Consider the following 22,991-nt stretch of genomic DNA (forward strand, 5'->3'; position numbering starts at 1 on the left):
ATTGTGGAATGGACAGATCATCTGTGAATCCCCCATAAGCACCCCGACCCTGCTTGCACACCCCCAGTGAAGGGAGCTTACTACCTTTCCAGGAGCTTTGCATCTGCCCATCTGCCCACCGCCTGGTGCGGATAAGTGCCCGTCCGTGGGATAGTAGACACGGCGATGAAGGTAGTCATCGTGTCTGTAGGGAGAGGAGGCTTCTGCTTTCACCCAACCAGAGCCCCGCGACCCCCCAAACTTCTCTGCCCGCAACTGCAGACAAATAGGCCTGTGCACACACAATTAATTCAAAACTTAGAGCCCAAGGGCAGGTTACAACGTGGCATTTAATAATCCGCGTTGATTGCGCAAGCGGGGTGCAGGTTCCGACAGTGTCTCTTCCTGTTTTATTTATTTAAGGGCTTTGGTCGGTGTTTGAGTTTTAATCCCCTCAGCGGCTTCCTGCGCATGTCTTGGAACTCGGCCCCGGGGCCCGGGCGGGATGACGTTTCCCGTCCACCCCCTGCCCACACGCTGGACAGCGGAGGCCAGCTGCGGCCTCTGGCCAGTCTCAAGAGGGGAGCAGAGACCGGGGTGCTGTGCAGCTGTCCTTCCGGACCAGGCCGGGGCCTCGGGGACGCCCCCACCCTCTGCTCCTGACCTTAACCTGGAGGTGTGGCGGGGGTCCCACAGCAACCCCTGGGGGCCGCCTACTCAGACTCCTCCCCTTGCCGTGAACCCCCACAGGGCGGCCCGAGGGGGTGTTGTAAGACTGGATCTCCCTGCTGAAAGCCCAGCCATGGCTCCCACTGCCTTCAAGACCAAGCAAGCACGGACTTCTAATGCTGCCTGCAGGGTTGGTGTGACCTGGCCTCCTCTTCCTGCCCGGCTTCGCCGCCGTTAGCAGGCCCCTGTGAAATCCCCGATCCCACATTGTGAGGGACAGAGGACTATGTGTGGTACCAGGTGAGGGAGACGCCACCACCAGAATGGGGAAAGGAGTAGATTAAGAAGGGCTTCCTGGAGGAGGTGGCATATAGACAGCCATTTAGAGGTGGACGCAGAGCCCCAGTGCAGAGAAGTCTGATGGGAATCACTGAGCATAGGCTGGTGTCAGACGGAGGAGCCGGGAGGTGACCCATCGTCAGGAGGTGGAGAACCACCAAAAGTTTATGGGTAGCAGGTGTGCAGAGTGGCTGCAGGGGCCCAGCTAGTGGGAGGCCAGTGTCCTGGGTGGGGAGAGCTGATGAGGCCTGAGCTAGGGTGACAGCTGAGGGCCTGAGGATCTCTGACAGGGGGCAGGGTGTCAGGGGGCTGTCAGGGCGGAGGGATGGCAGGGCCTTTCCTGGAGGCAGGGCGCCTGGAGAAGCAGGTTTGGAGAAGCAAGGTGGTGAGTTCAGGTTAGGTATGGGGGGTGCCCTGGCGTCGAGGGTGTGAGTTCTGTGGCAAGAGACTGGCTGATGAGCTACGGCAACTGCGTATCCATGGCGGGCACCTGGCTAAGTGAGTGGCGTGTCCTGCCCGAGGGTCTGATTGCCTCCTGGGCCTCACTTTGAGGGAGAAAAGCCACCAGACTTACCAGGGTCCAGGTGAGACATCAGGCTTGTGCTTCAGGCTGCCACAGCCTTACACACACATTAGGCCCTTTATGAGAAAAAGCTAGCAGGGGCAGGGACCTACCCCAGGTGAGGAGGGACAGTTCTACCCGAGCCCAGGTCCCCTGATTTTGCATCTGCTGCTCTGCACGCTGGACACACCTCCAGTGCCTTGAGGAAGTGGCTTTCCTGCTTGATTTTGATAAGTATGTTACATAAGCAGGTAAGAAAGAGAATAAAGTCACAGATCCTTTGTCCTCAGCGCCGCGAAGATGTGACCAGGACGTATGTATGGGTGCCCTAAACCGAACACCAGGTCTAGTGCGGGGTGGGGGTGGGTGTGAACCCTTGGAAATCTGCAGCGCACAACCTGCCCAACCGTATGCTTTAGCCCCTGTGGCACATGATGGGCAGAAACAGAACTGAAACTGAGTTCTGTTCTCCACGTCCAGCCGCTCAGGGGTGAGTCGCAGCTACCCCACCTGCAAGCCTCCTAAGCTCTCTGCACTGCAGCTTCATCTGCGAAATGGTACCCTTCTCGCTGGGCCACTGGACAGGCAGTGAGGTGAGGAATTTAATGTGCTTTGCACGGTGTAAAGGCTAACGGGCTTCAGTGTAAACAGACCTAAGTACCACCCAGTGGGTGTTTCTGGAATAGATGGAATTTGGAGAGAGAAGGAGAGGTAGTGGAGGAAGGGAAGGTGCTGGAAGGCCGTGTTTGTGGACAGGCTGCCATGTGCCCAAGGGAGTTCCGCTGACCATACCTTGGCTTCCGTGGCCACCAGAGTCCTGCCTGCCTGCGGTGCCCCTCTGACAAAGGACGGACAAGCTGTGTCAGAGCCTCCTCCTCCTGAGGCTGGCTCAGTAGAGGAGCCACAGTGACCCCAGGCCGAAGACTGGCCAAGCTGGGCGCCCCCAGGCAGGACAGCCAGTCACGGGCTGAGGACCAGCCCGGAGCTGAGGAAGTGCCTGGAGTCAGCATCCCTGGCTCTGGGCCGTGGGTGGGCGTTCTCCTGGCCTGTGAAATGGGCACAGATCCAGCTTCATAGGACGGCTTTGAGAGGTCATAAGGCTCATAAATACCCGGAGCCCAACGTATGATGGCTTCTGGGCAGGACCCATGGCGGACGGGCCCTGCGCTCCCCTGACAGGAGCCTGGAGCCTGAGGGCCACAGACAGCAGCACCGTCATGCCCCTGGGAAGCCCCTGTTCCTGGCTCAGGGTGAGACAGTCACTTGGGGACAGGCAAGTTTTCAAGAGCAAGAGAAACACAGGGAAATGTTCTGGGATCTAATTAGACCTGGGGGGCAGCTCCTGGGGCTTCAAAACCTGCCCCTGAAGAGTGGGGCCTGGGGGCCATGCAGGGGCCCCCAGACGGTGCATTTGTCCCTGCAGAGCATTCACACACACCCTTGCTCATCCAACCATTCTCTCCCTGCTCCATGCTGTGGACTGGGAGAGCCCAGGCCATGGTGGCCGTCAGGAGGATGTGCCTTGGGAGGGGTTATGAGGGGCCGTAAGGGGACCCAGAGGGGTGAGAGTGGTCACTGAGCCTGCTGAGTCAGGGCAGGCTCCCCAGAGGAAGTGTGCTGGCCTGGGCTTTAAGGATGAGGGAAGGGGCATTCGTGCCAGAGGGTATGGGAGCTGGGGGTACTGGGGGAAGAGGGGCAGTCGGTGAACCTGAAGGTGTGGGTGGAACCCGGACACCCCATCCTCAAATGCTCTGCAGGCTGTGTTTAGCGTTATGGACAGATGGGCACAGCCTGGGGCTTTGTGGTCATCTGCTGATGGCCCTTTCATCCCGGCTCATAGCTAACCGCTGGGTGACAGATGGGGGCTTCTTTGGAAAAAATAAAGGCAATGACCTCAGAGGAACAGAACTGGGTCTCAGTCCTGACTGCCCATTATGTGCTGGAGGGGTAATGCACACGGTTGGACAGGCTGCGTACTGCACAACTCCAAGGGAGGCCAGTCACAGTGTGATCTTTGTTGATAATGGACTTGTGCAGTCTACAACCTGTGTAGCAGCAGTCCGGGGTGGTCACTTCCCCACTCTGGGCCTCGGTCTCCCCATCTGTTCCATGGTGTTACGACCACCCAAGCTGGCGCATCATGAGTCCTCTCTCAGGCTCTGCCACCGTCCCTGAGCCCTCCTGGAAGCTCTGCCACTCGAGGATGTTGGGGCGGAGCCCGGAAGCCCAGGCTCTGGCCCTGCGGACGGAGGGACGCTGGTCCCGGTTGCTCCCGTCCTGGCCATACCCCTTCGTCTCCTGAGAGGCGCCGCGGGACACCTGGCCTTGATTGCTTGGCTCTGTGTCACATTCCTCCCGACTCAGACTTCCAAGGCCTGTGGGTTACAGTTTATTTTTGAAAACAAAACACAACAAAACGCTAACAGCTGAATCTGGTCGGGATTGACTGTTGACTTCAGAACTTTGGCTGGAGGACCGGGTGGGGGCGGGGGTTGTCAAAACCCCAAATAAACAGAATCTGCTTTCCAGCCGTGGGGCCCGAGGTTTTCATGTGGAAAGAAGCGGTGGGAACCGAGTCCTCCCTTCCCACTGATTCATGGGGTGATTCATCGGTGTGTGGGGAGGAGGACCAGGAAACAGGCCCTGCCCCGCCCTGCCACCCCCTCCCCACCACCCACCACGGATGGTCTGCTTAAAGGGACAGGGCCTGGCAGGGTCCAGGGGGTGCCCCAGGCCCTGGGTCCAGAAGGACTCAGGCTCTGACGTCCTTGGGACCTGGGTGGAGGCCTCCCTGGACTTCCCTCTGCCCTATCCCCTGTCACCCTGTGCTGTGCGTGGCTGGTCACTTGCCTATACGTGGCAAAGGGTGCACGCAGAGGCACTCAGCATGCATGGATTGAATACAGCCCGCATGAGAGCGAGTACCATGGGCAAGACGTTATGCTGGGAACCCCCAGGAGGGAGAGAAGCATTCCGGCTGGAAGAAGCCTTTCAGGGGGGTGGGGGTGTCTGCCTAGAAGAGGTGGGATTTGAGTTATGCCCGGGGATATGGGTTCCCAGGGGCCTTGGGCTGGGGAGGACAGAGCTGGGCTTAGCCCCCACAGCTGACTGGCAGTTTTACCTGCAGAGTTTGGGGACGGTTAGCAATCCTGCGTGGAAGTAGATGCGTGGAGGCCGAGTGGGCCCGGCCCCGGGGCCCTTGTTTTGTGAGCTCTAAACCCCAGGCTGCCAAGGGTGTTGCCACCGGGAGGAGGGCTCCCAGGCAGGGTAGCCCCTGGCCACCTGCAGTTTGATGGGCGAGAGGCCTTGCGGTGCCCAGCAATAGGCCACGTCTCCAGCCAGGCTCTGGCCACTCCAGACAGGCCGCCTTTGATTCGAGCTGACCACAGTGGCCTGGGCCCCCCGGGTCCAGCGCCGGCTGCCTGGCTGGGAGGCAGCCACCAATCACAGAATTGGTGGGTGGAGTCCCCTCTCCACACCTGACCTTGGAGCCTCTCCCCCAACCCTGCGTCCCAGCTCAGGAGTATTGGACAGTCGGACAGTCGGGGCATTAGGGAGCCACTGGGGTTAGGTGAGCAGCCCCTAAGGATGAGAGCCCCCAGCCTGAGCTCAGAATGTGCCTTCTCCAACTAGGTAAGCACCTTCGGGCAGGAGGATTCATCTCTGAGCCACACGCTCTCCCTGCCTTTGAGAGGGAGGCCATGACCCCCACCCTGGTGGCCTCCTGAATGTGGGGAGATTAGTTGGGAATGTGGGTGGGGCCTGATTTGCCCACAGATGTTTTTGGGGCACCCATGGTGGCTGCACTCACCATGATGCCTCCTGTCCCTCTGAACTAAATGGAAAACCAGATTTTCACCAGATCCTGATGCTCCGTCACCTCTCAGATCCAGAGGAATCTCAGCTGCAAAACTAGACTTTGCAGGCCGAGCCCTATTTGCTCACCAACAGCAGGTGCTGGGGTGCGTGGTGGGCTCCCCTGGGCAGGGAGCTTCGCATCTGCAAGTCACATCCACGCCCAGTTCCCACAGGTCAGGGGACATCTTCAGTCTCATTTTCAGACTAGGGGTCGAGGCCCAGTGAGGGCGAGTGATTTGCCTAAAGCCACACAGCTGGAAGTGCCCTGCCAGGCAGCATGCGTCACTCCTAACCCTACGCTTATTCCTTATTCGGGACGGCTTACAAGCAGCATGGGGGCAGCATCAGTTCCAGGTAGCCCCAGTCTCTGGCGGGGACCTGGGCGACCTCGGCACATGCCCGAGCAGGGAGACCAAAGGGGTGTGGGCCCCGTGCCACCCACATCCCTCAGGCCTGCGGTCCTGGCAGGCGGCAGCCCCCACTGCTGACAGCAGCAGAAATCCGAGCCGGCGAAGGTTCCAGGGGAGTTCGTGAACCGCCTGGCAAGTCAGACTGGGGCTTGGCCAAGTAGGATGGGGGGCCCTGGCGACTCAGACATCCGGAGTCCCGCGAGGCCCAGGAGGGGGTCACACTATGGCCAAATGGGGCAGCTTGGGCGGGCCAGCCAGGAGCTTCGCTGGTCTCTTGCCCAGTCACTGCTCTAGCCCAGGGGCTGGAGGGACAGGCCAGAGCTGGCAGGGGCAGGGACGGTCGCCTCATGCCAGGGCACGGATGTATATACGAGAAAGAGCAAGGTCTGGGGGGCTGGCCCAGATCTCTCTTGAATGTCAGGTTGCTGCTTGCAGCTGAGGGCAGGTGTCCTAACCTCCTCTGACCTCCTGGCCTTCCTGGTGGCGTCCAATGAAGTAACGTGAGGAAGCTCCGCCTTAGCCATTCTTGGGGTGAGGCAGCCCCCTCACAGATGTCCGGGTGTCACCCTATTGCTGAGTGTGGAGCATCCCTGCAGGGCTCAGGGCCCCTAGTGGTGGGGCTTCCTCCTGGGTGGGGGATTGGGGCGCCACGGGCCCTGTCTGGCTCCTCCTGATGCACCTGGTTCTTCCTGCCAGTGTAGGTCTCCACCAGCTGACCAGCCCGCGGTACAAGTTCAACTTCATCGCGGATGTGGTGGAGAAGATCGCGCCAGCCGTGGTCCACATAGAGCTCTTCTTGAGGTGCGTGAGCCCCTGCCAGGCTTCCCCCCCATTCTAGTAGGGGGGTGGGGCAGGAGAAGCCAAGTAAGCGCACATGGGGTCAGATAGACCCCCCCAGACACCTCCACCACGTGTGCCCTTGGGTGGGGGGGGCATCCCCTCTCTGCCTCTGGTTTCCTCGCCGAGGGGAGTGGGCACCCAGTTGCACCAGCTGGGCTGCAGGTTTGCTAAGCAGGTGTGCCTGGGGTGAGGGCGGGGGCAACTCTGGTATCACGGGGGCTGCCCGAGATGGTTCTGGGAAGCACCGCTGCCTCGAAGGCTGATTGTCAGCAGAACCCTGGGGTCTCCTCCCAGGTTGACCCATACACCCCAAAGAGAAGATGTTGGCAGCATGACGTCTTAAGTTAAAAGTCTGACTTAACCTCTCGGCCACTGTGTGTGGAGGGGGCCACCGAGCTGCCCAGATGAGGCACGCAGGGTCTGAACCCCCACTCCACGCTGCTGGAGAACAGAGAGAGCCAGGCCCACGGGCGACGGAGTGGATGCTCAGCGCAAGGCCTGGGGCCAGGGCGCCGGGGCTTGCCCATCTGCACAGTGTGTTCCCTAGGGGTGTGGAGGCTGGCCAGCACAAGTGTACCAACCCCAAGCCCCAGGGTACCAGGTGGCCTGTGGCAGAATTGCTCACGCCAATTCCCAGCCCCAGCATCGCGCTCCCTGTTCACAGGCGTGGAGCTTGCCCAGTGGGAGCCCTTGTCATGGGGTCATGACATGCCCATGGGTCATGGTCATGCCCATCTCTGGAGGGCAGGGGCAGTGTTCACCCCTGACGGCACTCCATGGGACCAGCAACCACTGGCTCAAGCTCCCCATCAGATGAACAGGACCCTTGGACCCACTGTGCACTCTGAGCCATGTTGGCTGCTTTGCCTGCATTCCTCTAAACAGCCCTGGTGAGTGCCCACCTCGTGGAGTTGGGGGCTGGCCGCCGCAGGACTCACCCTGAGTCAGGACCGGGTGGCCCACCCCTCAGCACTGGCTGGCACGTTGCTCCCGAGGCCCTTTCTGCCCACACTCAGGGCCGAACCCCACATGCTAGGCTCTGATATTCTCATTTCCTGGGTTGGAGCAGAGGCCAGGGAGCTTCTCCAAGCTCACAGAGCCACTGAGTCGGGCTTTGACCCCAGGTCCTCAGGCCCCAAAGCTGACCCCTTACTGCCCTTTCTGTAGGCTCCAGACCCTGAGACATGTCATTGAGGAAATTACAACTGGACACGCTAAGTGGCAGGTCCCTGGCCTTGCCGGTGGCTCAGACTGGCCAATGTCTTTCTAGAGGGCTCCAGGCATCAGGCTCTGGGCCAGCTAATTGTTGACTGCAGCCCAGGCTGGGCAGGCTGCAGTGCCCTTGGAGACCGATGTCCTAGTGGGCGGGTGGGCGAGGCCAGGCGGGCGAGATCTCAGACACAGATGAGATGCTCATCAAGCCTGAGAGCCTCCACTGTGACCCCTGACCTGAGGGAGGAGGCCGCCGGCTGCCTTGGGCCCCTCCTGCGGACACGCACCAGATCCCACCATGGGTGCTGGCGGGGGTGGAAGCGGAGGCTGCGGTCACCCTTGGGGCCGAGTGGCCAGGCTGCCTGACCCAGACGAGCAGTTCACATCCTGGACCACTGTCTATGCCTGTTAACTACTGCTACTACTACTGTGTGCAGTGGTTGTGGGCATCACATCACCTCGTGTCTGGCTCAGAGCGCTCGTGACGTTCGTTAGCCCTCGTCCTGGTCCTGCCCGCGAGGCAGCCTTCTGCACTCTCTCGCTTCCCTGAGACGAGCCCACCCTCCTGTTCTCTTCCCTCCTGCATGGTTCCAGGCCCCTTCCAGTACCCTTTCTCCCTCATCTCTGGGGGCGGCCCAGGCACTGAGTACTCACACCGTCAACACCCCTCGGGATCCCAGGGAGGGTCCTGAGCTGTGTCCTGCCTCCCCGGCATTCTGGCCATGGGCCATGGGCCCTGTGGGCTCTGCTGAGGCTTGGGCTTTTTCTTACATCAGTGAATTCTGACCTCTGGCCGTTTGATCCCATTTACAGAGGTGGGCACTGAGGCCCAGGGTCTGCCCGTGTCTGAGCGTGCATGCCGCCCGGCACTGTCCAGTGCTCCCAGCCCTGAGTCCTTGGAAGGACGGCACCTGGTGCAGAATTTGTGGAGCAGAGCCTGCCACCGGCCCTGCCTGTCACACCATCCGGGGCTCTGGGCAGCTGCCAGAGGGGAGGGACCTGAGGGGGGAGGGGGGAGCACACCCCTGCCCCCAGGCTATGATCTCCCTGAGTAGTCAGATCTGCCCCCCTTAGGGAAGCCAGCCCCCCTGAGGGCCAGCTGTGGGTCAGCCCCAGCGGACACTACATGCACATTAATGTGTTGTCCCTCATGCTGACAGCAGCCAGGTTTATTGAGTGACTTCCTGCCTCCAGGCGCGTTAGATACCAGGCATCACACTCAGCAGGGCAGGGATCCCATTTCCTAGCTGGGGAGACTGAGGCCCGCCCACAGCCAGGCAGATAATAAGTGGGACAGGCCTGAGATTAGAGTCCCGGCCTGTCTGGCTCCAGCGCTGAGCTGTCTGGCAGCGAGCGTCCGCTGGTCCTGGCAGGCCTGACGTGCATGGGCCTCCCGTCTCTTCCCGGAAGGTTGCAGGTCACAGATGGTCGTCCCCTCGATCTGGCTGTGAAACGGGTCCAGGCGTAAGTGACCTGGCCAAGGCCACAGCTGAAGGTGGCAGAGCTGGGGTTGGCCCCAGGCCCGGGGGACTCCGAACCCCACGCTGGGCTCTGCTTCTCGCCAGCTGGTGCATGGCTGTGGCCGGCTCTGCATCCAAGCCCCGTGTCCAGGCCCCCACACCCAGGCCCCTGCCCATCCTGACCGCCCTCCTGTGCTCCCCTCCCTGCAGACACCCGCTGTTTGGCCGTAACGTGCCCCTGTCCAGCGGCTCGGGCTTCATCATGTCAGAGGCTGGCCTGATCGTCACCAACGCTCACGTGGTGTCCAGCACCAACGCCGTCTCAGGCCGGCAGCAGCTCAAGGTGCAGCTGCAGAATGGTGACACCTATGAGGCCACCATCAAGGACATCGACAAGAAGTCGGACATCGCCACCATCAAGATCCACCCCAAAGTGAGTGGCCGAGGGAGGGGTGGGGGGTGGGGGTCGGAACAGCATTAGCCCAACCTCCCTGTGGGGCATTTGGAGGAACTAAGGCCTGGGGCGCCCAGCAGTTTGCTCCCAGTCGGTCACAGGTCAGGTCGGACTAGAACTGGGTTCTCCAGACCCCTGCCCTGTGCTTCCTCGAGCTGCCAGCTGCAAGCAGAGCTGGGCAGCCATCCACCAGCCGGGCCTGCATGGAGGTCCTTCACGGCCCAGGGACACTCCCAGTGTCCCTCCCAGGCCCACTCCAGGACATGCAACCGTCCCTGTGGAGCTGACAGGGCTGTGGGAGCATTGGGACATATGCCCTCGTCCCTCCACATCCAGTCCCCACTATAAGCTGGCCTTGGAGCCCACAGCGAGGCCGTGTCATTCCCCATCACTGCTAGTGGCCGTGTCCAGGGGGCCTGCCACAGGCTGGTACCGTCTGTGCCCCACAGACCTTGGCAGACAGGGTGTCAGCGTCCAAGGGGACACAGGCTAAGAGAAGTGAGGCCACTGCCCAGTATCCTGCAGACCCGGGGCAGGGCTTATCCACTGTCATGGTTACGAGGCTCGGTGAGGGCCGCTGCTGGCCACCCCTACCGTGAGGTCAGTGACCCTGGGGCTGTCTGTGCTGGTGAGTCTGGCTTGGCCTGGTGACTCTGAATCTGGTTCTGCTCTGTCTCAATATAAGTTGAATAGTTTTGGTGATCATGAGTCTATGTGAGGAGGCTCCTTCCTACACGATCAAGGGAGAAGAGAGTTACCCTAGTGTGGACCCTTCCCACGTTTTTTTTTTTTTAAGATTTTATTTATTTATTCATGAGAGACACAGAGAGAGAGAGGCAGAGACACAGGCAAAGGGAGAAGCAGGCTCCATGCAGGGAGCCCGACTCAGGACTTGATCCCAGGTCCCCAGGGTCACACCATGGGCCAAAGTCAGCGCTAAACCGCTCAGCCACCCGGTCTGCCTCCCTCCCCATGTTTGACTCATTGATGGTAGTTACCGAGCCCGGGGTGTCACCTCCATCCCAAAGATGAGGCTGCTCAGGCTGGGAGCGCCGGGGGTGTGCTCAAGGGCAGGGGTTGGCAGCTTTGGTGGTGAGGCTCCAGGAAGTAAATGCTTCCAGGCTTGTGGGCCTGTGAGCGCTGTGGACACCTCTCAGCTCTGCAGCAGCCACAGGGGATAAGAACGCATGGCTGTGTTGCAATAAAACTTTATTTATAGAACAGGCAGCAGGTGGATGTGGCCGTAGGACCAGTGTGCAGCCCCCGCCGATGACACCCACAGGGCAATGTGGACCCAGACTGGACCCCAGGCCTGGCTGCCACTGGGTCTCTCCCATTCCAGGACCTGTGGCAAAACCCTAGGATGGGGCACACCCTGGCAGCCATCGGTGGCCACAGATGCTGGTGGAGTTAGTAAGGCCCTGGTGCCCTGGTGCCCAGGCTTTAGTGCCTGCTGGCCGGATTGGCACCCACAGCTTCTCCTTGACGCAGGCGCTGCCTCTGAGCCCCTGAGTCCTGCGTGTGGCAGCTCCCCCAGCTTTGGGGAGAGGCTGCTGCCCCGAGTGGCTGGGGCATGGTGAGGAAGAGCGTCCCCGAGGCCAGGTGGTGTTATCCCTCCCTCTGTGACCAGCCAGGGATGTAAGCGTCATTCCTGTGGGTCCTCACGTCCAGGTGCGTGGGCCCAGCTCCTCCACCTGGGACCCTCTGTGCCAGGCCCCCCCGCCGTCCCACCAGATGGCATCGGCAGTCAGGGTGGGAGGTGTGGAGTCCTTGTCAGAGCTAGAGGGAAGCTTGTGTGATCGGAGCATGACGGTCACCAGCACCTTCTTCTAGAGCTTTGTGTCTGTGGGTCATGGTGGACCCCCAGGAGCCTGCAGAGGAAGTGCAGCCTCATCTGGCCACCCCAGGGGTGGCATCTGACACAAGTCATATGACACCAAATCCCCAAATTCATGGGGGTGCTGGTGAGAGAGGCTCGACTCCCCTCAATTTTGTGGATGCTGGCATGTGCACTCAGCACCCTAGCCAGCGCTCAGGAACACCTGCTCTGAGCATGCTCCCTGCAGCTTCCGGAACATGGAGGCAAACCCAACACAGCCAGCTCCCAGAGCTCCCAGTCTAGCTGCCAAGTCGACATGAAGTCTAGCGTCACGTGGAAATAGCGTGGGCAGGTGTCTCAGTGCGTGAGGGGTGATGGCAGAGCTTGGCTAAGTCACTCTGTTGCTCTCAGTTTCCCTGTGTCTCTACTGAGAGGTGAGGTTGAGCTGGATCAAGAGTTCCAGGGTCTTCACCTGGGCTCCAGGCTTCCCGCAGGTCTCTAGGTCACATGCATCACCTTGTGTGTGATGCATTTTGGAAGGTATTCAGAGCTCCAGCAGATTTCAGAGGGACCTGTGACCATGGAACTCATGGCCTCAGAGGCCGTGCTCGGCTGGATCCTCCAAGCATCCTCCCTGTGTGCAGCCCCTGCAGCCGCCTGGGGAACCCTGTGGTCAGTCACAGGGCAGCTGAGCCCCTGTTCTGAGGACTCCAGCCTGGGTCTCTCCTACTGTGGGTCAGCTGGAGGCTGGCCTGGCCTCTGTCTGAGTTGGCGACTTGCCTTGGCCTTGACCCCTGACGGCTCTATCCAGCTGCTCCTGCCTTGCTGGGACCACCCTGCTGGGGGCTGGCCTCCATCTGGCTCCCGTCCCACCAAAGGCAGACAGCTGAGCCTCCCTTTCCTTGTCCCCCCTCCAGAAAAAGCTGCCGGCGCTGCTGCTGGGACGCTCGGCAGACCTGCGGCCCGGCGAGTTTGTGGTGGCCATCGGCAGCCCCTTCGCCCTACAGAACACGGTGACCACGGGCATCGTCAGTACGGCCCAGCGGGACGGCAAGGAGCTGGGCCTCCGGGACTCGGACATGGACTACATCCAGACGGATGCCATCATCAACGTGAGTGCTCGTGGGGCCTCAGGCGGGCTCACCCCATCACTCAACACATCCGCTTGCTAGAAGGTTCCTTCTTTATGCTAAATAGAGCTCGGGATCCCTGTGACTTCTGCACCTGGGTGCCAGGACCTCCCTGGGGGCTAGAAGCTGCTGCCCTGACCTGGGACAGCTCTTCAGAGATGCAGAGAGTCTCTGCCCGAGTCACCCCCTCTTCTGGGCACTGTTGGTTTCATCACTGTAGCACGCGGCACCTTTTCCGCTTACAGAGCACTCTGCCCCGGCCCAGCATGCCCACCTCTCTGGGTTTGCCATGACCTGGACTCTTCTGGAAGTGTTAGCCTTTGTAGAGAGCCCTGGAGGCGGGTGGGATAGAACCGAGCCGTGGGTCAGGTTGGGGGGAGCCTGTGAGGTCTGTGCGGGGAGCATTGGTCACCAAACAGCCGTGCGCTTGGCCTCTGGGGCCTCAGCTCTCTCACCTGTGGAATGGGTGCAGTGAGGCCTTTCGAGATGCTGTTGGGAGTGAGATTTGATTATCCATTTCTGTGCTGGTTGGAACGAGGGTGGGAAGACAGAGCTTCAGGAGCCCTCTGGCAGGGCTCAGGGCTCCCCTAACGTCGCGTGTCCTCTGCTTGCAGTACGGGAACTCCGGGGGACCCCTGGTGAACCTGGTAAGTGTCCCCAAGTGTAGGGCCCTCTAGTGCTCTGGGGCTCTGCTCCCGTGGCCATACAGCCTGGAGGCGGGATACAACCCCAAAGATGGACCTTGAAGCTTCACACGCAATAGCTGGGCTGAAGGCCCGGAAGGAGGACATGGCCCCAGGCACCAGCTGCCCTGGGCCTCCATCCCCCCTAGAGATACTGCATTGTCAGAGGAATAAGGATGACCCAGAACAGCAGCCAGACAGGGACCACATGCCCAGCGAGGACGGGGGGGGGGGGGGGGGGGGGTAGGGGAGACACAGGTCAGGGCTGGTCACTGCTCCGGGCCCCCATCCTTGCATTTACATGCGAGGAGAGGGGGCATCCTCATTCTGTCCCAGTTCTCTCAGTCACCACTCCCTCACATCTGTCCTGGGCCCCAGAGTGGGACTCCTTCTCATACCAGGTGAAATTTATAGAATAAACCAGGAGTTCAGTTCAGAAATCAGTTCAGCTCCTGGGCCCTGAATTACCGGCTGCCATCCCCACCCCAGGGAGCTCCCATCCATGCCACAGTGTGTCAGACCCGAGCACGCCCAAGTGTGATGTGAGGAACAGTGAGGGGACGCTGGAGAAATACAGGCAGGGAGGGCTGCCTGGAGGCGGGAGTGTCTAATCTGGGCTGTGGAGACTAAGGGTTTGGGGCTTAGGAGACACGCAGGAGAAAGTCCAGGGAGAAGGCGCCACATGAGCAGGAGGGGTCAGAGGGAGCTTCACCCTGCCCCCCCACCCCCTGAGCAGCCCTGCAGGTGTTCAGCAGGACGGGAGGCCACAGCATGGGTGTTCATAAAAGCTGTGCAGGTAGGCTTTATGCTGGAGGCCAGAAAAGCAGGGGTGCGTGCTGGGCTGCAGGGAGGAGCACCTTCTCAAGGGTGTCAAGAACAAGGTGTCTGCTGATCCATGCTGTAGCCTTGAAGGGGTGCAGGGCAGGGGCAGGGCGGGAGGCCAAGTTCCAGGGGATGGAGGGGGGGTATGGGAAGCTGCCCTGGCCTCACACCCCTAGCCCCACTTCTAGGAGGAAAGGAGAGAGACCCCAGGCCCATAGGCATCACTGCCCCCTGTCCGGGCTCCAGCCTCTTGGGATGCTGTGGAGGTGGAGGTGTGCTCCTCCTCAGTGGGCACCGCCTGAGGAGCAGAGGGAGAGAGGGGACCAGGTGTGGAGGGAGGAGTGGGAGGCGAACCCCAAAGGGCCTCCCAGGATGGCTTCTGGATGCCCCAGGAGCCTCCCAGCAAGAGGCAGTGCCGGCCAGGTGGGCCCTGGAAGCCAGGTTCGGGGCAGGTGCAGACAGGATGCTGGGGCCCCCCTCCCGAGTGATGCCCCTCTGACTGCCCTGCCCAGGACGGCGAGGTCATCGGCATCAACACGCTTAAGGTGGCAGCCGGCATCTCCTTCGCCATCCCCTCGGACCGCATCACGCGCTTCCTCACGGAGTTCCAGGACAAGCACGTCAAAGGTGCGGCGCTGCCCCGGGGCTGCTGAGGGAGGGGACGGGCAGGGGGCCCCCTGCTTTCCTGCACGCGCTCCCCTTCTGGCTGGGGGTCCCCCACTCACCTCCCACCTCCAGCAGCTTCCGTCCCCCAGGCTCCACTTCTCTGGGTGGCTGCAGACAGAACTGGTAGTGTGTCCTTCCCTCCCTTCCTCCCGCCGCCCCCATCCTTCCTCTTCCCTTCCCTCCTCCTTTCCATCCACCCACCCACCCTTCCATCCACTCATCCACCCACCCCCCATCTACCCATCTGCCCTTTTATCTACCCCTCTGCCTACCTATCCACCCTTTCTCCCCCATCCTCCCTCCCTCCCATGTGCTCATCCCTGAGCACTCCTGCTTCTAGCCTGAGGTCATGCAGACTGTCCCAGAGGGGAGCCTGTACCCTGGGGAGCAGAGCCCAAGCCCCTAATCCCTGGAAGGCATCTTCCTCTCAGCACCCCACACAGGGGTGCCCAGGCCTTCTCCCACTGCTGGATGGCCATGAGCATCCACCTGGTGGAGGCCTTGGCCAGCCACGGGTGACTCTCCCCAGTGAGGGCCTGCCCATCACTCTCTTAAAGTTGGTCACAGCTGCTTTCTGAGGGAGGGTCATATGGCTCCTGATCTCGGGAGCTTCCTGGTGGCCTCCACCTTCCTGCCTTGCATTTAGCCCAGTGAACCAGTGAATGTCTCCCTCCTGCCATTTTGTCTCCTGTGCCCACCTGGCCGACGCCCAGATCTGCCTCAGCCCCACCACTCACACCTTCAAATTGCTTCCATGTCTCCTCCCAGCCCCCTCACCAGCAGTTCATTGAGAGCATGGGGCTTCTTCATGCTGGCCCTGTCCTCCACGATTCCATCAGACAAACACATGGAGCCCCGTGTGGCCGAGACCAGTGCCATGAGGACTGGTCACGCGAAGAACCACTGTTGAGGAAGGACTCCATTGGGTTCATCGGTGTCCCTCATGTGAAGATGGCCAGGAGCCAGGGCAGAGCCAGTCTTCCCTAAAGAAGCTGAAGGCTTCTTCTGTTGGATGGGTTGGGGACCATTTAACACCACATCTTTTCTCCTTGCCTGCCAGGAAGCTCAGAACTCAAGCCAGGGTTGCGCCTTCATAGTCTTGATGCTTTCTCTAATAACTGAGCTTTTCTAGTATAATTACCCTCCCTCCTGCTCCAAGGGTGCCTTGGACTTTGGCTACCTTCCTGGAAGTCGATGGATCTGCATTTTGCACAGGTTGAGCTGTTAGGTGACTGTTGGGAAGCGGATGATAGCGTCCTCTTGCTTCTTGCTTCTCTCTTCCTCTCCTCTCTCAGATGAGAACCAGCAGGGGCCACCAGGGTTCATTCCTTTATTGTACAGAGACTGTCCCTGTCAGTGCTCACCTCACCCCAGACCCCCTGGGAAACACTCATTCCCTGTCCCCAGAGCTGTCACCTCCCTCAGGACACGTGGATGAATCAAAGAGCCCAATCAATCCTAGCTGGATGACCGAATCTATAATTTAAAGCCCTTCTGAAATTGATTGGTGTTCACTCCTGCTTTTTTTTCTTAATAAAATTATCAAAATACTTAACCAGTTAATCCAAAGTTCTTTAAAACAGACCATCCTTAAACCAAGGAGATGTGAAGGTGCGTTTCTTGTTCCTGTCTAGGGTGTGGGGCGCAGAGGCCTCTGGGGTCTCTTAGGGGAAGAGGAGCCACCATGCTGGTCCAAGGGAGCCTCAGTGTCAGGCCCCAGGAGTTTTGGGGTTCAGCCAGCCTTAGCACTAGAGTGTACCCAGGAGTGTTTGGGTCAGTGGGGCCAGGTGGTTATGGATATCTGCCCCTCTCTGAACTATGGGAGCCAGTGGTCACATCCAGCCTGGGGCGTGGACTTGTCACTCGTCTCCTGCCCCCGGGGGTGGGGGGTGTCTCTGTGGCCCTGTGCTGCAGGGAGGCGCCAGAGGTTCTGGCAAGAAGACCCTAGAATGCACGTTCCCTGGTCACGAGGTCCCAGGCAGACCGGGGACACCTGCGTGCTGGAGTGCTTCCCCAGTAGAGCAGGAGGCGGCAGCGGGAGGCAGAGGAGAGGCGGGCAGGACCCGTGCTGGGGAGCCCACTGTCCCTCCTTCAAGATGCCCGAGGCTGTAGTGTCCCCGAAGCCTGAGCTCGGCTCTCTGCCAGTGCAGCGGCTAGGACCAGGACTCAGCGGCGTCAGGGCTGCAGAGCGGGTCTGGGAGCAGAGGGAACCACAGTGAACGTCATTCCTGCGCGGAGCCTGGGGTCCCGTGGGTCGGGAGCCAAACACGCGTGCAGCCCTGAGCTTTCATTCCAGCGGGGACACTGGGCCACAGGATCTCCAGTATGTCCTATGAGGGCAGAGTAGGGAGGCCCGTGGGGGGCAGGAGAGGGGATACAGAGGGGGCCTGGGGCAGGTGGGCCGCTGAAGGGGCCAGTAGGGAGTCCACCACAGGAAATGCTCCTGGCAGCCTGGGGAAGGAGGGCGGCAGCTGCAGGATGAGGAGTGGTTGGGTCTTGGTCAGTTTTGAACTTGGAGCCAGTGAGGCTTGGAAGGCGGGGTACAAAGTGTGAGCAAGGCAGAGGGGCATTTCCTGGGATGGGGTTCAGGGGCAGATCAGGGATCAGCCCTGATGCCCAAGAAACTGCCAGTGTGAGCTGCTTTCTGCCTTGGTTTGGGGTTTTGTTGTGAAATTCCTGTTCCACACAGCAAACCCGGTCCAGTGGCGTTAGTGTGCATGCAGTTTAGGGGGAGCTGCCCGGCTTTGAAGGAGCACTCGGGCAGGACCTCCAGCCGACCTCCTTGTTCCCAGCGCATGGGACCCTCCGCATCTGGGTGACCTCCCTGTGAAGGAGGAGACACAAGGGTGTCTGCTGACCTAGAGACTCAGTGCGTCCCCCCTGCACCAGCCCCACATTGGGCTGGGCCTGCTGGCTCTGGGGGGTGGGCAGTGGGCTTCCAACCAAGGACTCTAACGAGCAGGCCCCTGCCTTGTGGGTGGCAGGGCTGCACATCTGCCCGGCCAAGGCACTGCTCACGCACAAGCACGGGAAGCTCAGTCCCCTTCCTGTTTTGAAGCATGACCTTGGGGTTCTGAGCAGCTGACAGAGAGCCGGCTCCGTGCAGGAGCAGGACGCAGGGCCAAGGCCTCTGCTAGGGCTTCCCTCCTGTCCTCTGAGGACCTGGCCCCATCTATGGATTGTAATGCCATCTAGGGAGTGATTCCCAGATTCCCATAGCCAGCCTGGCCCCATCTCAGAGTGCCATACTGGGATGCTCAGCTGCCCTTGTCCCCACAGACCCTTCCAAACCCAGAGGTCCTTTCAAAACATAGGGCAGACCATGGGCCCCTCTGTTGGAAAGCGTCCCCAGGCTGCACCTGCTAGAGGTAAAGACCAAAGCCATGGGCCCTGCAGAGCTGTGAGCCTCTCCTCACCGTCCTGGCCTCACATCACTCAGAGCCACCCATTCCCAACCATCCATCCTCTGTGCAGAAATGTCAGTTTAGGTATTTTGCCCACTTTAAAAAGTTGGGTTATTTTATGTTCTTACTAGGTTTTGAGAGGAGTCTGGATGCATCCTGGATGGGAGTCTTTGTTGGGGAAACGAGCTGCCAATGTCTCTTCCTGCTGCTTAACTTTTCATTTTCCTGACTTCACCTTCAAAGAGCGGATGTTTTATAAATTTTTATGAAGTCTCATTTACCAGTTTTTTTTTAAATGGACCATGCATGTGAAGTTGTATCCAAAAAATCTGGGCTCACCAAAGTCAGGAAAATTTACTTCTACATCTCCCAGTAGTTTACTTTCTGAGGCCTTCAAGTTAGGACAATGATGCATTTTGAGTTAATTTGTTTAAAGAGTACCGAGTATGAATCAAAGTTCTTTTTTTTCTTTCTGCTTTGGATAGTCAGTTTTTCTAGCACTGTCTTTTTCCCCACTGAACTGCATTTGCTCCTTTGTTGAAAATAAAATGAGCCCATCCTCTCTGGCTTATCTGTCTGTCTGTCCATCTATGCCAGCTTCACTCTGTCCTGATTATTGCAGCTCTGCAGTGTCTTCAGGTCAGGTGACACCAGCCGTCCCACTGTGTCCCATCTCCAAAGCCATCCTGGTTTTTCCATATCCTTTGCATTTCCATATGGATTTTAGAATCAGCTTGCCAACCCCTGATTCCAATTTCAATTATTGCAATTGTTTTAAATTTCAATTTCCGATTGCTTGTTACTACAATATACAAATAAAGTTGATTTTCGTATGTTGTTTCATCGTAAGAGATCCCGTGACCTTGACAGCTTGTGCTGGTAGGAATTTTTGTGGGCTCCATCACAGATGATTCTGTAGTCTGTGCACAGAGATGGTTTTGCTTCTTTCTTTCCAGCCTGGATGCTTTTTCTTTTGTTCTTGCCTAGCTGGAGTCTCCATACGATATTGAATATAAGTGTTGAGAATGGATGTCCTGGCATTCGTTGTTTCTGCCCTTGGGGAGAAGTCTCTAGTCTCTCACCAGCAAGTAGGATGTGCTTGTAGGTGTCCTTCATTGGATGGAAAAAGTTCCCTTCTATTTGTAGTTTCTATTAGGAACAGATGTTAGAAGATTTTGTCAAACACTTTTTCTGCACCTTTTGAGATGACGGTTTCCCTTAGTCTGTTAATGTGGTAAATTGCATTGGTTGATTTTTGAATGTCATACCATCCTTACATTCCTGGCATAAAGCTCCTTCCATTGTGATGTATTATTCTTTGTATATATTGTTGGATTTCATTTGTTGGAAATGTCTAAAGGTTTTTTGCAGCTGTCTTCATGAGGGATGTTGGTCTAGTTTTCTCCCTCCCGATTTTGGTATCAGGATGATAGTTGGGAAGTTGTTTAGGAAGAACACTTTTTTGTCTTTATTTCTCTGCTACAAGACTGCTTTACTTTTTTAAAGATTTATTTATTTATTTATTCGTGATAGACATAGAGAGAGAGGCAGAGACACAGGCAGAGGGAGAAGCAGGCTCCATGCCGGGAGCCCAACGTGGGACTCGATCCCGGGACTCCAGGATCACGCCCTGGGCCAAAGGCAGGCGCCAAACCGCTGAGCCACCCAGGGATCCCAAGACTGCTTTACTTTTGACACCTGTTGACCAAATGTTAGGGGCCTCCCTGTACCAGTTGGCTGTCCTACCATTTCACCCAAGTCTGACACTGGCTACCTGAAGATAGTGTCAGAAGCCATGGTTAAGGTCGCACAAGACTGTCCCCGATTTCAGATGCCAATCACAAGTCCAAGATGTCACCTGTGCTTCTGACCCACTGGCTGGCTCCCTCGTTGGGTTTAATCATTTGCTGGAGGAACTCACAGAGCTCAGGAAAACAGTTTACTTACTAGATGACCAGTTTGTGTGTAAATAAAGAAGATTAATTCAAGAACAACAATAGGAGAGATACACGAGACAGGTCTGGGAAAGGATGCAGAGCACCTACACATTCACCAACCTAAAAGCTCTCTGACCTGCCCTCTTGGGGTTGTATGGAGCCTTTACTATGTAGTAAAGCTATGAACCATGATTGGTTCAGCCACTGCCAATTATTTCCACTTCCAGCTCTTCACCTCTCCCCAGAGGTGGAGTGGAGGTTGGGGTTGAAAGTTTGACCACCTGATTACATCATAGATTTCCTAGCAACCAGCCCCATCCTTAGGGGCTTCTCAAAATCACCTCCATAACATACACTCAGGAGTGGCTGAAAGGGGTTTATGGTGTGAGTTACAGAAGATACCAATCTCACATTTATCACTGTGAGGCTTCAGGGGCTGGCAGCAAAAGAGCCCTTGTCACTGGGAATTACAGAAGTTTTAAGGGCCATGTTCTGGGAACCATAAACGGAAATGGAAACATGTATTTCTTATTATAAAATCACAACATCACAGAAGTATTCACTCATTTTCAATGTTCTAGAAGAGTTTGTACAGAGAGGATACTATTTCTTTCCTAAACATTAGGTAGAATTCTCCTGTGGGACCATCTGGGCCTGAAGTTTTCTTTGTGGGAAGATTTTTAATTTCAAAATAGAGGGGGGGCTACTATGGTTATCTGCTTCTTCTTGAGTGGGATCAAGTAGTTTAGAAACTTTAAGAAATGTGTGCATTGTATCTGAGTTGTCAGATGGGTTGACATCCAGTTATTCATTAATTACATCTTACTACCTTTTCAATACTGTAGGATCTGTGGTGATGTCACCTCTCCCATGCCTGATCCGGATATGGATAATTGTCTTGTCTTTTTCTTTTTTCTTCTTTTGACTGATCAGTCTAGCTTAAAGCTTATCAATTTTATTGATCTCCAAGAATAAGCTGTAGCTCATGTATTCTCTATTAAATTTGGGTTTTCTATCACACTAATTTCTAGTCTTTATTATTCCCTTTCTTCTGCTTACATTGGGTTTCATTTGCTCTTCTCTTTCTGGTTCTTAAGGTAAAAGCTGAGATCAGTGATGTGAGACCTTTCTTATTCTGTGATATTCGCACTCTGGTATTATTAATTTCCTCCATGTACTACTTCACCTGTACCTCACAAATGTCAATAGGTCATTTTCCCTTTTTTATATAGTTTTAAATACTTTCTAATTTCCTTTTGATTTCTACTTTAAAGATGGGTTATTCAGAAGTGTGTTGTTTAGTTTTTAAATTATTGGAAATTGGGATGCCCGGGTGACTCAGTGGTTGAGTGTCTGCCTTCAGCTCAGGGCATGATTCTGGGGTCCGGGGTGGAGTCCTGCATTAGGCTCCCTGCAAGGAGCCTCTTTCTGCCTCTGCCTATGTCTGCCTCTCTCTGTGTGTCTCTCATGAATTAATAAATAAAATCTTTTAAAAAATTATTGGAAATCTTCTAGATAATCTCCTATTAGCGATTTCTACTTTAATTTCATTGTTGTCAGAGAGCATGTTTTTATGATAAAACATTTTGATTGTATTGAGACTTGTTTTGTGATTCAAAATAAGTAAATGTTACTTCTAGGGCTAACCTGAACTTCTAAGTCACAGGTTGGCACAGCCAAGGGGATAGATAGAGCTGCTGCCTTAACAAGTTGTGTGTTTAAGTCTTCAACTGGAGGGCCTGGCACATGGCTAGTGCTCACTAGGCATTACTGGCTAATGTTATATTTTATGGGGAAAACAGGAGATGGTAACAAGTTCAGATCTGAACAGGAAAGTTTGGGGAACCTGCAAGATGGAGGCTGGAGAGGAGAGCCCCATTGGCCACTGGGGTTTGGGTGTGGGGCTCAGCAGCAGAGAAGCTGTGGGGGCTGATGTGGTTGCATGGGACCTGAGGGCAAGGATGGGCATGAAGTCACCAGACTAGACAGGACATCTCCCAACACCTCAATGGCAGCCTGGAGGAGAGAGGCAACTCTAGGCCTGTGAGCAAATGGGATGGATCCTGTTGCTTTCTGCTCCTGGGAGGAATTTGGCTCCCACCTGGTGCCTCAGGGAGGGCAGAGTCTTTCATAACAGCTCTAACAGAGTCCTATAATGTTTTGTTCTCAGACTGGAAGAAGCGTTTCATTGGCATACGGATGCGGACCATCACACCTAGGTGAGTGTCTGAGGATGCAGCCCTGCTGTCCCTCCATCTTCATCCCTCACCTCAGCTCTCCTCCCAGACCTTGCCCAGGTGTGCTCAGCCACCTGCAAGTGTTCCACCGGGCCAGACAGAGTCAGACTCGCAAGTCTTTGCTTAGGCCAACCCTCTGCCTGCAATGCCTTTTCCTCCTTTGTCTAATGGGTTCCTTCAGCCCCCTGAGGACTCACAAATTACCACAAACTTGGTGGCTTAAGACAATAGGAATCCATTCTTTGGCAATTCTGAATGCCAGTAGTCCAAAATCAGGGTGTCAGCAAGTCTGTGCTCCCACTGAAGGTTCTGTGGAGAGAGTCCTCCCCTGCTTCTCAGGGCTCCAGGTGTTTCTTAGGTTGCAGCCACATTACCCCAATCTCTACCTCTATCCTCATGTGGCCTCCTCTGTGTATCTGTGTCCAAATATCCCCCTTCTTTCTCTTATAAAAGCACCAGTCCTTGGATTTAGGTCCCATCCTAAGTCAAGGTGACCCTATCTAGAGATCC

The 22,991-nt window shown here is 57.0% G+C and overlaps 1 protein-coding gene across 2 annotated transcripts in view; it reads left to right on the plus strand.

Annotated features, from left to right (window-relative positions):
* The window catches only part of HTRA3 (HtrA serine peptidase 3), a 30,862-nt gene that overhangs the window by 3,986 nt on the left and 3,885 nt on the right, over positions 1-22,991 (plus strand). Inside the window, exons 2-7 of one of the 2 annotated variants that reach the window (XM_025437708.3) lie at positions 6,519-6,618; positions 9,540-9,762; positions 12,520-12,714; positions 13,347-13,379; positions 14,750-14,864; positions 22,415-22,463. In XM_025437708.3, the coding sequence (XP_025293493.3) occupies positions 6,519-6,618; positions 9,540-9,762; positions 12,520-12,714; positions 13,347-13,379; positions 14,750-14,864; positions 22,415-22,463 (715 nt within the window). Of the gene's footprint in view, positions 1-6,518; positions 6,619-9,539; positions 9,763-12,519; positions 12,715-13,346; positions 13,380-14,749; positions 14,865-15,671; positions 16,459-22,414; positions 22,464-22,991 lie in introns of those variants that run through there. The other variant, XM_025437710.3, reaches the window with a different exon arrangement.

This window comes from Canis lupus, chromosome 3 (genome assembly GCF_003254725.2).
Source record: "Canis lupus dingo isolate Sandy chromosome 3, ASM325472v2, whole genome shotgun sequence".
Taxonomy (NCBI): domain Eukaryota; kingdom Metazoa; phylum Chordata; class Mammalia; order Carnivora; family Canidae; genus Canis; species Canis lupus.